At 37.1% G+C, this 16,487-nt stretch overlaps 1 protein-coding gene across 4 annotated transcripts in view; it reads right to left on the bottom strand.

Annotated features, from left to right (window-relative positions):
* Cldn34c1 (claudin 34C1) overlaps positions 1–16,487 on the bottom strand; it is a 42,132-nt gene that overhangs the window by 18,222 nt on the left and 7,423 nt on the right. For 2 of the 4 annotated variants that reach the window (NM_028426.2, XM_011247709.3), the window contains exons 2-3: positions 9,864–9,979; positions 4,495–4,535 (exon numbers count right to left, since the gene is read on the bottom strand). The exons of 1 other annotated variant lie outside the window; for it this stretch is intronic. In NM_028426.2, the coding sequence (NP_082702.1) occupies positions 4,495–4,535; positions 9,864–9,866 (44 nt within the window). In that variant the 5' untranslated portion in view covers positions 9,867–9,979. The remainder of the gene's footprint in view (positions 1–4,494; positions 4,536–9,863; positions 9,980–16,487) is intronic. One more of the 4 variants, NM_001310654.1, reaches the window with a different exon arrangement.

The following is a 16,487-nucleotide window of genomic DNA, read 5'->3' as shown; positions in this document are numbered from 1 at the left end:
TAGTACTATGTCCAATTTTCAGAGGAACTGCCAGATGATTTGCAGAGTAGTTGTACCAGATTGCAAATCCACCAGCAATGGAGGAGTGTTCCTCTTTCTCCACATCCTCTCCAGCATTTGCTGTCACCTGAGTTTTTGATCTTAGCCATTCTGACTGGTGTGAGGTGGAATCTCAGGGTTCTTTTGATTTGTATTTCCCTGATGATTATGTTGAACACTTTTTCAGGTGCTTCTCAGCATTTGGTATTCCTCAGTAGAGAAATTTTGTTTAGCTCTGTACCTCATTTTTAATAGTGTTATTTGGTTTTCTGGAGTCCAACTTCTTGAGTTCTTTTTATATATGGGATATTAGGCCCCTATCAGATTTAGGATAGGTAAAGATCTTTTCTCAATCTGTTGGTTGCCCTTTTCTCCTACTGACAGTGTCCTTTGCCTTACAGAAGCTTTACGATTTTATAAGGTTGTATTTGTTTATTTTTGATTTTAGAACATAAGCCATTGTTGTTTTTCAGGAAATTTTCCCATGTACCCAAGTACTTGAGGCTCTTCCCCACTTTCTCTCCTATCAGTTTTAGTGTATCTGGTTTCATGTGGAGGTCCTTGATCCATTTGGACTTCAGCTTTATACAAGGTGATGAGAATGGATCAATTTTCATTCTTCTACATGCTAATCATTAAATGAGCAAGCACCATTTGTTGAAAAGACTGTCCTTTTTTCCATTGGATAGTTTTAGCTCCTTTGTCAAACATCAAGTGACTATAGGAGTGTGGGTTCATTTCTGGGTCTTCAGTTCAAATCCATTGTTCTACCTGCCTGCCCTTGTAACAATACCATGTGGCTTTTAGCTCAATTGTTATGTAGTACAGCTTGAGGTCAGGGATAGTGATTCCACAAGAAGTTCTTTTATTGTAGACAATAGTTTCCTCTATCCTAGGTTAGCTGTTATTCCATATGAATTTAAAAATTAATCTTTCTAACTCTGTGAAGAATTGAGTTGGACTTTTGATGAGGATTACATTGAATCTGTAGATTGCTTTTGTCAGGATAGCCATTTTTACTATATTAATCCTGCTAATCCATGAGCATGGGAGTTCTTTCCATCTTCTGAGATCTTCAATCTCTTCAGAAACTTGAAGTTATTATAAAAATTTTTCACTTGCATAGTTAGAGTCACTCCAAGGTATTTTATATTTTTTGGGACTATTGTGAAAGGTGTTGTTTCCCTAATTTCTTTCTCAGCCTGTTTATCCTTTGTGTAGAGGAAGGCCACTGATTTGTTTGAGTTCATTTCATATCCACATACTTTGCTGAAGTTGTTTATCAGGCTTAGGACTTGTCTGGTAAAGTTTTTGGCATCACTTAAGTATAGCATCATATCATCTGCAAGTAGTGATATTTTGACTTCTTCCTTTCCAATTTGTATCCACTTGATCTCCTTTTGTTGTCTGATTTTAGTGGAATTGCTTCAAGTTTCTCTCCATTGATTCTGATGCTGAGTCTTGTTTGCTATATATTCCTTTTATTATGTTTAGGTATGTACGTTGAATTGCTGATCTTTCCAAGACTTTTCTCTTGAAGGGTGTTAGATTATGTCAAAAGCTTTCTCAGTATCTAATGAGATGCTCACATTTTTTTTTCCATTTTTTATTAGGTATTTCGCTCATTTACATTTGCAATGCTATACCAAAAGTCCCCCATAGCCACCCACCCCCTCTCCCCTACCCACCCACTCCCCTTTTATGGCCCTGGCGTTCCCCTGTACTGGGGCATATAAAGTTTGCGTGTCCAATGGGCCTCTCTTTCCAGTGATGGCCGACTAGGCCATCTTTTGATGCATATGCAGCTAGAGTCAAGAGCTCCGGGGTACTGGTTAGTTCATAATGTTGTTCCACCTATAGGGTTGCAGATCCCTTTAGCTTCTTTGGTACTTTCTCTAGCTCCTTCATTGGGGGCCATGTGATCCATCCAATAGCCGACTGTGAGCCACATTTTTTTTTAATTTATATATTTTGTGGGATACATTAATGGATTTTCCTGGGATGAAGCCTACTGAATCATGATGGATGATCATTTTGATGTGTTCTTGCATTTCATTTGGGAGAATGTTATTGAGAATTTTCTATTGATATTCATAAGGGAAACTGGTCTGAAATATTCTTTGTAGGTCTATGTTTGGTATAGGCATCAGAATATTTGTGGCTTCATAGAACAAATTGGGTAGAGTACCTTCTGTTTCTATTTTGTGGTATAGTTTGAAGAGTATTGATATTTGGTCTCCTTTGAAGGACTGATATAACTCTGCACTAAACCCATCTGGTCCTGGGTTTCTTATTTTGGTTGGGAAACAATTAAAGACCAAAGTGAGGATAATTCAAGTCTTCTTAGAATGAGGAACAAAATACCCATGGAAGGAATTACAGAGACAAAGTGTAGAGCAGAGACTGAAGGAGTCACCACCCATAGACTTCCCCACCTGGGGATCCATCCCATATACAATCTCTAAACTCAGACACTAGTGTGGATCCCAACAAGTGCTTGCTGACAGGTACTTGATATAGATGTCTACTGAGAGGATCTTCTAATGTCTCATGAATACAGAAGTGGATGCTCACAGCCATTCATTGGTCTGAGCACAGGGTCCTCAATGAGGGAGATAGAGAAAGTACCCAAGGAGCTAAAGGAATTTCCAGACCCATAGGAGAAACAATAATATGAACTGATCAGTATACCCATAGCTCCCAGGGACCACCAAACAAAGGGTACAAAAGTGGGACTCATGGCTCCAGGTGCATATGTAGCAGAGGATGGCCTAGTTGGTCATCAATGGAAGAAGTCCTTGGTCCTGTGAAGGCTCTTTTTTCCAGTGTAGGTGAATGTCAGGGCCCATTAGCAGGAGTGGATGGTTGTTGAGCAGGGGCAGGACAGATGGATAAGGAATTTTTGGAGGAGATACCTGGAAAAGGGATAGCATTTGGAATGTAAATTTAAAAAAACTATCTAATAAAAATGGAAAAAAAAAAACGGAGAGGAGACTGTTGGAAGTGAGCTCCAGTGACAGGCCCAACTAGGGATCCACCTCATGGGAGATACCAAGGCCTGAAAATATTACTGATGCTATGATGTGCTTAGGGGCTGATCAAGGGTGTCCTCTGAGAGTCTAGACCAACAGTTGACTGAGACAGATGCATATGCTTACACTGAATCCTTGGACTGAAGTTGGGACCTCTATGTTTGAATTAGGAGAAGGAAGGAAGAAGCATAGAAAGACAAAAAGGCTCAACTTGCTAAGACCCCTGGGAGCTCCCAGACAGTGTGTCACTAACTAGGCAGTATACAGGAGCTGGCCAGAGGATTCTAGTACATATATAGCAGAGGACTCCCTGTTCTGTCCTCTGTGGGAGAAAATAAGCCCAGAGAATCCTCTGGAGACTGAGGTCCCTGGTAGTGGGGAATCCTTGTGTTGAAGGAACATCCTCTTTGCGACAGAGGTGAGGTATTTTGGGAGGGGGGCATGGAGGGTGGCAAAGGCTAGAATACAAATAAATATATAAATAAATTTAAGAAACCAAACTAAATAAACAAAACAAATGGAGGAATTTGACACACAAGAAATGATCAGATTAAAGGAAGTATGGAGCCAAGTGTCCAGAAAATGGGGATTTTAAAAGCAGAAACCATGTCCAGGCATCTCTCTCAGCAGACAGATGTAATTACAAAAGCATGGAATTTAAAGGAATCAGCTTTAACAGAAGCTAAGTGGCTAACTAGAGGGGATTCCCACAAACAGGCAGTTTAACATAAGATAAGTTATCTAGGATATGTTGACCTTTAGTTTTGTTTGACCTTGTCACATTCCCCCACCCCTTCTATGGGTATAAGTCAAATTACTGACTCATCTTGTTCAAGGAGTGAATAGTTAGTCATGAAGGTGAGGATACACAATGCCACAGTTAACAAGATCAGAATAAAAATTAATGGAGCAGCTAATGATTATAGTTATGAGGACCTGGTAAAAATAGACTGATACCAATCATCTGATACTCGTCACCTTCCTTCCTCCCTCCCTCCCTCCCTTCTTTCCTTCCTTCCTTCTTCCCTTTCTTTTCTCTCTCACATTTATATTCTTTTCTTTTTCACTCCATATCAACAATTCTTTTTTTACATTTTCTCCATCTTCTTTTGTTCTATCATTCATTACATTTTTCCATTTAACTGTTCTTTTTCCCTTTCTTTCTCTATTCCACTTTCTTTCACTTATATCTCATGGCTTCCTTTCTTTCCTTCTTTAAAGCAGTTGGCAATGTCTGTACTCAAGGGGACTGTCAGACAGCATGTGTAAGTTTTCCCTCACCCTTCCTTAGAGCAATGGTGTACCGAACTTCCAGGAAACCTGCTGGAAACTCGACTGGGACGAAGTACTGGAATACCACCTCATTTCCTGTTCATAGAAGGTAATAGGACTCCATGGGAAGTTACAGACCCTACATACTCACCCAGCAAGGGTCCTATTTCTTGCAGCTCTCTTGCTGATAAACTGGGCAAAACAATACCAAAAAAGGTATTAAAAATATATTCAACTTTTAAAAAGTTCCTTCAATTCAGATTCTAGAGACTAGGATCATTATCAATAATCAGTGCTAAGGCAGTTGAATGGCTATGGCAGTTGCAGTGACTATACCTGCCCTGATCAAGAATAAAATTAACCTTTGTTAACAATGACTCTTGGCTATTATAGGTTCTTTCCCATCTCTTTTATGGGTATATACCTAGAGGATAACATAGACCATTTTACATAGAATCTCTTTTGGGGGGGGGTAGGTTTTGGGATGATATGATGTCTTTCTTGGGTAATCTGAAAACTTCCAATAGTTGCTATGGTTTTCTTCTCTATTTTTGATTATTTTTCCTGCTGAGGTTAACAATCTTCTTTCCCTGCGTAAAACTCTGTGGACATGGGCCATGGTAAAATGAAAGCATTTGGGTATCTACATATATGGTAATGGTTTTGTCTATTCTCCAGTGCATCAATACACTTTTATTTCTTCAGATGAAGTAATGAAATGAGAGTTGCAACCAACGTAAGCTAATATATGACTTGGGCTGATATAAGAACATTTCCTTTTCTGTTCCAACTATCTCTAGGCCTATGCCTAGAAGCTTCTAGCTTCCTTACAATCTAATATTTGAAGCTGAATGATTCAATAGAGCTTCTCTCACCTTTTGACTGGATTGTTCTGCATGACGTCATGCTAACATTAGCAATATATTCTAATCTTCAAGTTACTTTTTATTCTCTGGCTCATTCTGTCTTCACCTGTGTCTATTTTGTTCTCTCTGCAGTGTATCTCTGTAAAACTGTCTCAGTAAAACTGTCGTACACATATACTATGCAGCTCACACCAAACACCAAACCAAACTCCAAACACGACATACCACATATGACACACACACCAACACTCTCTCTGCTTTTAAGTAGACTCATTTTAGTGTTTTGTTCTGAGAGTTGGGAATATTCCATCTCTGACTTATTCTATCAAACCTTTCTCTGATTTATTTAACTGCCTCTCAATTGGATGTCACTTTAAAACATGGCTACTTTATTCTATAAATTAATCTTAACTTCACTGTCAGAAATTAAAGATTTGTACTAAGGGTGTGTCTGTATTCCAGCCAGATCATACTATATATAGTCTAGGGGATATTTTCATTCTGGCAGGATCATACAGACCTAGAAGGTCTATGGAAGTGATCCCTTATCAGAGCAGCCGAGCTCCATGATTAAAATTTCTCTGCAAAGTGGAATGCTTTGGTCAAAGATAAAGGTTCAGTTCAGTGAGCTGAGGTTCCCCTGCTTAAAGATTGTGCTCAGATTGACTTATCTTGGGCCAGTCCTGTTGCTGAAATATACTTGATATCATCTTGGGTAAAACTACTCCCATGTGTGAGTAATAATTCATCTGGTATTGTGAGTGGCAAGTCAGTAAGATCAGGCCTGCTATCAGATCAGTCACCACAATATAACTATTCATGGGACCAATAAAGTCATTGTCTGTCAGGGGACTGGCAGGATTTATGGCTGAGATCTTGTGGAAACAAATCTAAACTTTATCAAGAAGCAGGGCTTGGTATTGAGTCACATTAGTGTTAGACATCCATGTGTTGGGCCATCTGCTCAATAGAGTAGCAACAGACTATGAGGCTGTCAGGAACACTTCATGCCCTAATATTAATTCCTAAGCTTCTTTTACTAGAGACAGTCATGACCTTATATATGTTAGCAATCTGGTTGTGACTAGGTCAAGTCTCTGAACATACTTGATGTCTGTCTTTTCCCATGTCCCAGAGATTGTATGAGGAAATTTTAGGCAATGATTTCTGGCCTTATATTTATACAAGTGGCTTAGTAATATCTGTAAGAACCAGGACCAGGACAGAAACCTAGGAATTTTTAAAGGTGCTAAAGTTCTTCTCAGTCTCACTTCATTCTAAATGCCACACATCACTAATATTGGCATAAAGATGCTTGACTGTCTTGACAAATCCTGTTATTCATAGCTAGCAATATTCAACTACTCACAGGTTGATGTGGGAGTAGGTATTTGCAGGGTACCTGAAATACAGTTGTTAGAAATTGTTTTCTTAATCTTGGTTGTAGCTTAGGTGTTTGTCTTGAAGAATATAGAGCAGAGATATTTTGGTTAAGACTTTGAACCCTAGAGCTTAGCCTCTAAAGAGAAATTCTGGTAGTTGTCAACTCTTGAGAACTCTCAGATCTCCCAAGGCCTCTATGTGTCAGGCCCATTCTCTAGGATTTCAGTTGGGACCTCTAAAATATATTGGTAGCCCATTAGAAATGACCACTCAGATACAATTTATAGCCATTTGAAGACTTCATTCCAGCTAGCTGCAACTACAGCAGGCACCTGAGGATCTAAGTATGGCCCTCAGTGTCTAGAACACAAGGTTTTTAAATGCAGAAATCATGGTCTGGTATCACTCTCAGCAGTCACACAGGGTTTTATAAAAGCAAGCAGTTTTAATATAAGCTAAGACAAGCAATTAGGTGGAAGGGGGTCCATACAAACAGGTAGAAGGGGGTCCATAAAATCAGGTTGTTTAGCAAAAGATAAGTTAGCAAAGGTATCCTGACCTTTGATTTATAGAATAGGGATGGGTAATTATCTTTGGGATTTTCCATTCTAGTTAAATCTAAATGATAATACAAGATGAAAATATTTTTGCTATATCTTGCCCCATCACACAGCTTTACAAAAATGCTCTTTCAGAAATATCTTGCAGTGACTCCAAACATGTTATATGTTCCTGGATTCCACTGTATGCTGAATCTGTGCCCCGCTTCATGTTCCTTATGATCATATCATAGTATAAAAATGTGTTTAATCCAAATTTAAAGTCACCAAACCACCTCAAATATCCAAAGTCTCTTCTGATATTCAAGGCAATCTGTTAATTGTAACTGACTCTAAAGCCAAAAAGCAAATTATATATTCCAACATATAATGGCCCAGGATATTGGTTATTATTTCCAAAAGGAAGAATAGAGGCATAGAAAGGAAATAAATGATGAGCCAAAGCAAAACTGTAATCAGCAGGGACATCACAGGATTCTGTAGATCTATGTATAATTTCAAAGGTTTTTGACCTCTCCCTTGGGCTGACACCATTCACTTATTTTATCTCCTACTGTCAGATATCTATAGATCTGTCACCTCCACCATCTGGGGTTTCTAATAGTAATGTTAGCATTACTTTCATTGTTTCATTTAATGACTTTCAGAGACTTCTTTGTGCTTTCATACAGTTACTCTCACTGCTATAAATGTGTGAGGGCTAAAGTTTTGTTTTAAGTTTTAATTTCTGTGCTTAAGATATCTATAAAACAAAAATGCTTCTAACATGTAAGCCTCACTTGTCCAAGGAGAAACAAATTCCTGGAATGCCACCTTCAAGGGAGATAACAAGCAATATGTTTTCACTTCTATAAACAAGTTTTGTTGCCCTAACTGCACAAGATATGCTAAATCCCACATAAACAAGAGGTAAGTAGGCAGGATGTGAGTCAGGATATATGCTGTCTCTCCATTGGATGAAGACAGGAAGTATGAAGCATGAAGCCTTGAAGCCTTGGGGAGTTTTTTCATTATAAACACATACTGCCTTTTTTTTTTTTTTTTTTTTTTTGGAACCCCAGCTTTGAACCTGGCCATTGAAGATTTTCCTGGCTAGTATTTAATAAAACTCACTTCAAATTTGGCTCAAACTTTGGGTTACTGGTGTTTTTCTTGCTTGAGGGATTAAAAATGCTTGGTTTTAATGCTATTGTAATGATGGAGGAAGAACCCATGACCCCTTGATTCCTGTACTCATGGATTTAAGTATAGAATCTTTTGAATACAATGTGACCCCATTGAGTGCCAATGACATGCTTTTTTTCTTTCTTTCTTTCTTTCTTTCTTTCTTTCTTTCTTTCTTTCTTTCTTTCTTTCTTTTATTCAGTTCCTTTCTAGGAACACAAATCTTCTGATCTCTTTCAAAAGTTGGAAGCTTAGTTTAGTGTGGTCTTTTCTTTCCTTTTCCCATTGTTCCAGTACAAAACAAAACCCTCTTCTTACTGGTGTTAATCTCCTTAACAATTAAAACCACTTTCCTAACATTTTCTGGGCTACAACATTAAGCTTCTCACTGTTTATTTCTCTTTAAACTGTAAATTTTTATGTCTTTCTTCACCACTCACTCGTTTTTATTCTAAATATACATAAGCATCATAAGTCACAACCATGCCACAGAATCAGAAGTATGTTTTCTTGAAACTTTCTTTTTGCCAAAGAAATCAGTTCAGTTCTTTTTTTACTTAGCAGTTGGAATATTCTTAGGATAAAAGGAGGAAACCTCAAATACTTTGGCAAAATATCACAAGAATGACCAGGAGCCCAGTTGTTTAAGTCTTTGTTTTTTTCTCTATAATTTGATTTGTTATCAGAATTTACTGCCTTCCAGTCTCCTCCTAGAAAAGACTTTTATGCTCTGCTTGCATCATTCAACTACTTTTCTACTCCAAAGTTCCAAATACTCCATTTCTACAAAAAACAAACAAAAATTAAAAAAAAAAAAATACACAAAACAAAACAAAAACATGGTAATGTTTTTCACAGAAATACACCCCTAACCAGTAAAATTTTCTATATTATATAGTTCACTATATAAAATACTATTATCAAAAGTATTTTATAGAATAATATCCTAATAACCATTATTTCCGACTACCTTTAGTGGGTGGTGGGCTAGAGGGGACCTTAAACCCTTATTAAAATAAGAAGTACATTATATGTGCTTACTGTCCTTCCTCCATGTTTATTTCTGTACATCCTCTAGGCAGGAAAAATTGTTAGTCAAAATTTTTCTTTGTGTTGTTATCCCTATTCCTTCATTGGAACTCTAGCCTGATTATAGGAGGTAGTCATTTTAGATATTTTATCCCCTGTTTGCTAGGAATCTTAGGTTCACCTTCATAATTTCCTAGGAGTTTTTCTTTTGGTAGTTTTCTAGTTCATCCCAGAGATAGCCTACCCACCAATCTCTGAGTCCTATCTTCCAGTTCTCTCTCCTTCTGACCTCCCCATACTTGATCCCTCCTGTTATACTCCCAACCCCTAGTTCCTCCCAGTTCTCTTTCCCCATCCATCCCAAATGTCTATTTTATTTCCCATTCTCAGTGATATTCAAACACGCATCCTTAGATACTTCTTTTTTTAAGTAGCTTCTTTGGAATTGTGGATTGTAGCATGGTTATACTGTACTTTATGGCTAATAATTAAATAAATAATTATAAGTGAGTACATACCATGTTTGTATTTCTGGATCTGGTTTACATCACTCAGGATGACCTTTTCTCGTTCCATGCATCTGACTGCAAATTTCAAGATGTCCTTGTTTTTAGTAGCTGTGTAGTATTCCATTCTGTAAATATAATACATCTCCTTTATCGTTATTTCTTTATCCTTAGCTTTAACTCTATTTTTGTAAAGGGACATCTAGGTTGTTTCCAGTTTTTGTCTATTATGAATAGAGCTGCCATGAACATATATGATCAAGTGCTGTGTGGTAGGATGGAGTATCCTTTGAGTATATAACCAGGAGCTTTGAAGTAGAATTATTCCCATTGATTTGCAAAGTGGTTGTACAAGTTTGCATTTCCTCAAGCAATAGAGAAATATTCCTATGGTCTACATCTTTGCCATCATGAGATGCCACTTCTGTTATTGATTTTAGCCACTTTGACAAGTGAAAGAAACCCAGAGTCATTGTAATTTGCATTTTTATGATGACTCAGGATGTTGAACATTTCTTGAAGAACCTCTCAGTCATTAGAGATTCCTATGTTGAGAATTCTGTTTAACTCTGTACTTCTCTTTAAATTGTTACTTGGTTTGTTGTTATTTAATTTCTTGAGATTTTTATGTATTTTAGCTATCAGCCCTCTGTTAGATGAAGGTTTGATGAAGACCTTTTCCAAATCTATATGCTGATATTTTGTCTTATTCATAGTGAGATTCCAATTATTGATTGCTAATCTAATCCTCCAATTCTTGGAAAACCTTTACCCTTTTAATTTGGGGATTATAATGACCTACATATCCTATTTTCAGGACTGTTCTTTCAAATCTCACTTTAGGGAGATAGCCATGTTTAAAAGAAAATAAATTTTGCTTAATTTGAAAAGAAACATGTTTGTGTTGATGGCCTTATACTCTTTCAGTGGGATTACCAATCATTACAGTAAGACAATGGCCGTGAGCATATTAGTAGAAGCAGACAGCTGAGAGACCATATCCACAAGTGCAAGTATAAATAAAGTAAAAAGACAATGAACTGACTATTGTATGAGATATTAAGCTCTCAAACTTTGCTTCCAGTGACTTACTTCCTCCAGATATACTGCTGAAACATTCCCAGCAGTGTCAACAACTTGGGTCCAAGTGTTCCACAATCTGAGGCTATAAGGGGACATTCTCATTTAAAACAAAACAAAGAAATAAGACTATATATTACCCTAAATCATGATTCTTATAAGACTAAGACTGAAACACTTGTACCTGTGAAAGATGCTGCCAAGTTTATTTTCTAGCTTGAGATCTATGTTGTCCCTCTCGCAAAATGAGTATGACAGCTTCTCTGTGACAACGGTATTGAAGAAACTTCACTATGCAATTAGTTTTGAGAAACAGGAAACCCTTTAAGTTTATCCTTACTTTCTTCAAATATATTTGATTCACTATAAGATGGGCTTCTGATGGGAGGAATTTTTCTATCAGGACATCATACATGCTGGCACAGTGCAATGTTGAGAGTTTATCTTTAATTTTGCTGATCTCTGTAACAATTAAATATGATTTCTCAGTACAACCTTCAATATTTTCTCATCTTAAAATGTCCTCTGCCAAATAAATTATTTTGTTTCCTTACACTATACTTTATTCAAGTTTTCAGGAAATAAGCACATTAAAACCAGATTCTTGTTCAAAATATCAGATGGTCGCTAATCACCCTTATATTATAGTGCTTGTAATCTTCTGAAACCTCATGAGAAAAGTGTTCTACCTAATTGTTGTCAACTTGACAGAAGTTAGAGTTATTTGGGAGAGGAACCTCAACTGAGAAAATAACTTGATCAGATTGATGTAGATGAGTCTATACTGGCGTTTTCTTTACTAATGATTGATGTGTAAGGGTCAGTCCTGCTAAAGGCAGTGCTACTCCTGAAACCTGGTCCTAGAAAACAGAGAAAGCAATGAGAAGCTAGTCTTGAAATGAAAGGTAGTAAGTAGAAGTCTTCTATGTGTCTTCTCCTTCAGTTCCCTATTCAAGGTTCTGGCTTTAAGTTTCTCTTTTGTCTCCATTCAGTTTATCAAGTTTTATTTGAGAGTTGTAAGATGAAATAAACTATTCTTCTCCAAGTTGATTTTGGTCGTAGCATTTTATCATGGCAATAGACACCAGGATTCAATTGTCTACATTTCTCTTAGCACTCATTATTGTCCAAGTTCTACCTGATCTGACCACTAAGCTCTGCTTAGATCTTTTGGTATGTTCTATAGGCAGAAATCCCAAACTTTTCTACACTCCTCTAGTAAACCATTTCCAAATATTGTAGAGCCACCACAAGGTCAGTTTTGCCACAGTAACAACCTTATTTATAGAAACCAAATATCTATTCTTGCTTCTTTTCCTATTTTATAATAGATTAATCTGAAAAAAATGATAAAGCTTATTTCACTCAGAGTTGCAGGGGGTGTAGTTCATCTTGATATGGGATACCAGCTAGAAAGAGCTACAATTAGCTTGTTATATTGACCCTGCTGTCAATGCAGCAGACAGAAATAAATATTTATGAACAGTTCACTTTGTCCTTTTTATACAGTTTAGAATTTTATTCCAGTAAATGCTACCATGTATTATGAACATTTTTTCATACCTCAATTAACATAATGAATACAATTCCTTACACCTATGATTAGAGATTTATCTTCTAGCTGACTATAGATCTCAAATTGAAAATAGAGATTAACTATTTTATCCTATGCATTAACAATCTCCTTTCCAGCTATACTTTTATTTTCAGGAAAGAAATGTACTTCAGATTTGTGGTGAATAAGTATACACTTCTATATATCAAGCATAATATTTTCACCTGTTCTAATTAAATAATTTTTATTTCTGTCAATTGTTACTTCAATTTTTATCTTTTAAAAAACTTACTAGCACAATATTTAATTTTCTATTAATATTGGCTTCCCTAAGAACTCTAGCTTGGCACAAATATTGACACATTTGCTTTTGAATATCCTAGACAGATACTATGTGTGTTTCATCCTGACCTCATTCCTTCTTGATTCTGTTAGGCTTTCATACACGCAAATTTGTTAACCTATATCATTTAGATCTAATAGACTCTACTAGCTAAAAGAAATAACACATCTCACCACTCAATTACAGAACTCCATGAAGGCAATAAAACTTCATGCCCTTAATAGGCCCCTGCTGAATCAGTCTTATTTTTCACTTACCAATAATCATTCTTCTCTCTAAAGCAATGTCCTAGATATCCAAAACTGTATCTTTTTCTTATTAGTTCCTCCAGAAATGACTGTTTTTCCTCTATTGTTTTTTACTTCCTGATATTTGTGGAATCACCACCTGATAATAATAAATGACTTCCATTTTATTTTATTTTTTACTGAGTGTATTTTCAACGTGCATGCCTGTCTGTGTGCATGATTCCATGAGTGTATACAAGAGAATGTGTATATGTGTGAATGACTGAGGATGCTTGACTTTGATGATATATGCCTTCTTCAATTGTTCTACACCTTATTTATAAAGGCAGGATTGTTGTGTTTTATAAAATGGTAGCAGTAAAGTGGCAGAAAGAAGCAACTGGGCAGGCCGATACAAATGTATTCCCTCTGAGAAATGAAGCCATTAGACAGACCTAATATAAACAAGGTTTATTGGTGAGAAGGAAAATGATGTGGGAGGGGTTGAAAAGGAGGGAGGGAAGAAGGGGGAGAGAAAGGAAGAAGGAAACAGGTTTGGTTCAAAAGGGGGAGAGAGAGAGAGAGAGAGAGAGAGAGACAGACAGACAGAAAGACAGAGAGACAGAGAGACAGAAAGACAGAGAGACAGAGAGACAAAGACAGAGACAGATAGAGAGACAGACAGAGAAGATGGAGAGTCCTTTTTTCTATTTTATATTTTAGAGACAAGCAAAAGAAACTTGAATTTGTAATTATGACAGTTGATCCTATAAATTTAGCATGAGATACACCTTAAGATTATAGTTAAAATACAACCAAAGAAAATATAAAATTTTGAACTTGTGATTATAAAAGTGAATAGTAGAATGTTTAGAGTTAGGCTAATTTATCATAACTCCACTGACTAATATTAGGATTCTGAACTCTTGAAGTCTTAATATAACTGTGGCATAGTAAGGAGAAGAAATTTGAAGCATTTTGTAACAAATCAATTATTTTATAAACACCCTAGGTTTATATGTCCTCCAAACTTTATGTTTTATAAATACCAAACTCAAAACATCTTCCTAGACCTTCAAATATATTCTTAGACCCTCATATCTTAAGCTTTCTTATTCTCAGACCTTGCATAAAGTTTACATCTTTTTCCATCCAATTATTTACCATGAGATATAAGTAGTTGATCATTGGGAAGCCATCACTGCAAACTGATATTTTTAGATAAGAGAGTAACAAAATGTAACATCTGGGAAAGATTACATCTAAAACTGTTGTGTCTTTTATCATGAAGCCTGTGGGGAAGTCAAACCTGTTTGTCTTTTTGATAAGAGATGTAGAATCCTTAACTAGCTAATGAATTGACTAAAGAGCTAATATGGTGGTAGTTTACTTGGGATTAGGAGCTGGTTGTTTTTTCTCTAGCTGTCAAGCTGCAGTTAGCCTAGCTGTCAATGTAATAAAAGACCCATAGAAGAACAACTTTTAAAGTTTTAAATTAAATATTATCTTAATTTACACTTCAAATGTTAGCCCCTTTCCAGGCTTCACGTCCAAAACCCCCAAATCCCGCCACCTCCTCCTGCTCATCAACCCACTCACTCGTGGCTCCTAGCCCTGGTATTACCCTACACTGGGGAAAAAGAGCCTTCACAGGACCAAGGGCCTCTCCTCCCATTGATGACTGACTAGGCCATCCTCTTCTATATATGCAGATGGAGCCACAAGTCCCACCATGTCTACTCTTTGGATGGTGGTTTAGTCCCTGGGAGCTATGGGTGTACTGTTCAATTCATATTGTTGTTTTTCCTATGTGGCTGCAAACCCCTTCATCTCCTTGGGTCCTTTCTCTAGCTCCTTCACTGGGGACCTTGTGCTCAGTCCAATGGATGGCTGTGAGCATCCACTTATGTATTTGTCAGGTATTGGAAAAGCGTCTCAGGAGACAGCTATATCAGGCACCTGTCAGCAAGATCTTATTGGCATCCACAATAGTGTCCGGGTTTGGTGATTGTTTATGGGATGGATCCCCAGGTCGGGCAATCTCTGGATGGTGATTCCTTCAGTCTCTGCTCTACACTTTGTCTCTGTAACTTCTTCCATGGGTACTTTATCACCACTTCTAAGAATGATCAACGTATCCACACTTTGGTCTTTCTTCTTCTTGAGTTTCATGTGGTTTATTAATTGTATCTTGGGTATTCTGAGCTTCTGGTCTAATATGCACTTAACAGTGAGTGTATATCATGTGTAAGTTCTTTTGTAATTGTGTTACCTCACTTAGAATGATATCCTCCAGATCCATCCATTTGCCTAAGAATTTCGTAAACTCATTGCTTTTAAGAGCTGTGTAACAAGAAAAAAACAAAACACATTTACACATGAGCTGAGCATGGTGGTGCACGCCGTTCATCCCAGCATTTGGGAAGCAGAAGCAGGCAGATTTCAGAGTTTGAGGCCAGCCTGGTCTACAAAGTGAGTTCCAGGGGACAGCCAGGGATATACAGAGAAACCATGTCTCGAACCCCTCCCCCCAAAAAAAACCCAAAAAACAAAAAACAAAAAAAAAACAACAAAAACAAAACAAAACAAAACAAAAAAGAGCTGTGTAGTACCCCATTGCATAAATATACCACATTTTCTGTATTCATTCCTCTGTAGAGGTACATCTTGGATCTTTCCAGCTTCTGGTTAATATAAATAAGGCTGCTGGGAACATAGTGGAACATTTGTCTTTTTTACATGTTAGAGCATCTTCTGGGTATATTCCTAGGAGTGGTATTGTTGGATCTTCTGGTAGTACAATGTCCAGTTTTCAGAGGAATCACCAAAATGATTTCCAGAGTGGTTGTACCAGCTTGAAATGCCACCAGCAATGGACAAGTTTTCTTCTTTCTCCACATCCTTGCCAGCATTTGCTCTTACCGGAGTTTTCGATCTTAGCCATTCTTACTGGTGAGAGGTGGAATCTCAGGGTTGTTTTGATTTTTATTTCCATGATGACTAAGGATTTTGAATCCCCATCAAAATCCCAACTCAAGACTTGACGGAGAAAGAGAGAGCAATTTGTAAATTCATCAGGAATAACAAAATAAACCTCAGATAGTAAAAACTATTCTCAACAATAAATGAACTTCTGGTGGAATCACCACCCCTGACCTCAAGAGGTACTACAGAACAATTGTGATAAAAACTGCAGGGTATTGGTACAGTGACAGGCAGGTAGATCAATGGAATAGAATTGAAGATGCAGAAATGATCCCACATACCTATGGTCACCTTATCTTGGAGAATGGATGCAAAACTATTCAGTGGGAAAAAAAACAGCATATTCAATAAATGGTGCTTGCTCAATTAGCCATTAGCATGTAGAAGAATGCAAATTGATCCATTCTTAACTTTTTGTACAAAGCTCAAGTGCAAGTGAATCAGGG

This window comes from Mus musculus, chromosome X (assembly GCF_000001635.26).
Source record: "Mus musculus strain C57BL/6J chromosome X, GRCm38.p6 C57BL/6J".
NCBI lineage: Eukaryota > Metazoa > Chordata > Mammalia > Rodentia > Muridae > Mus > Mus musculus.
This window is presented reverse-complemented; position numbering and strand designations above follow the sequence as displayed.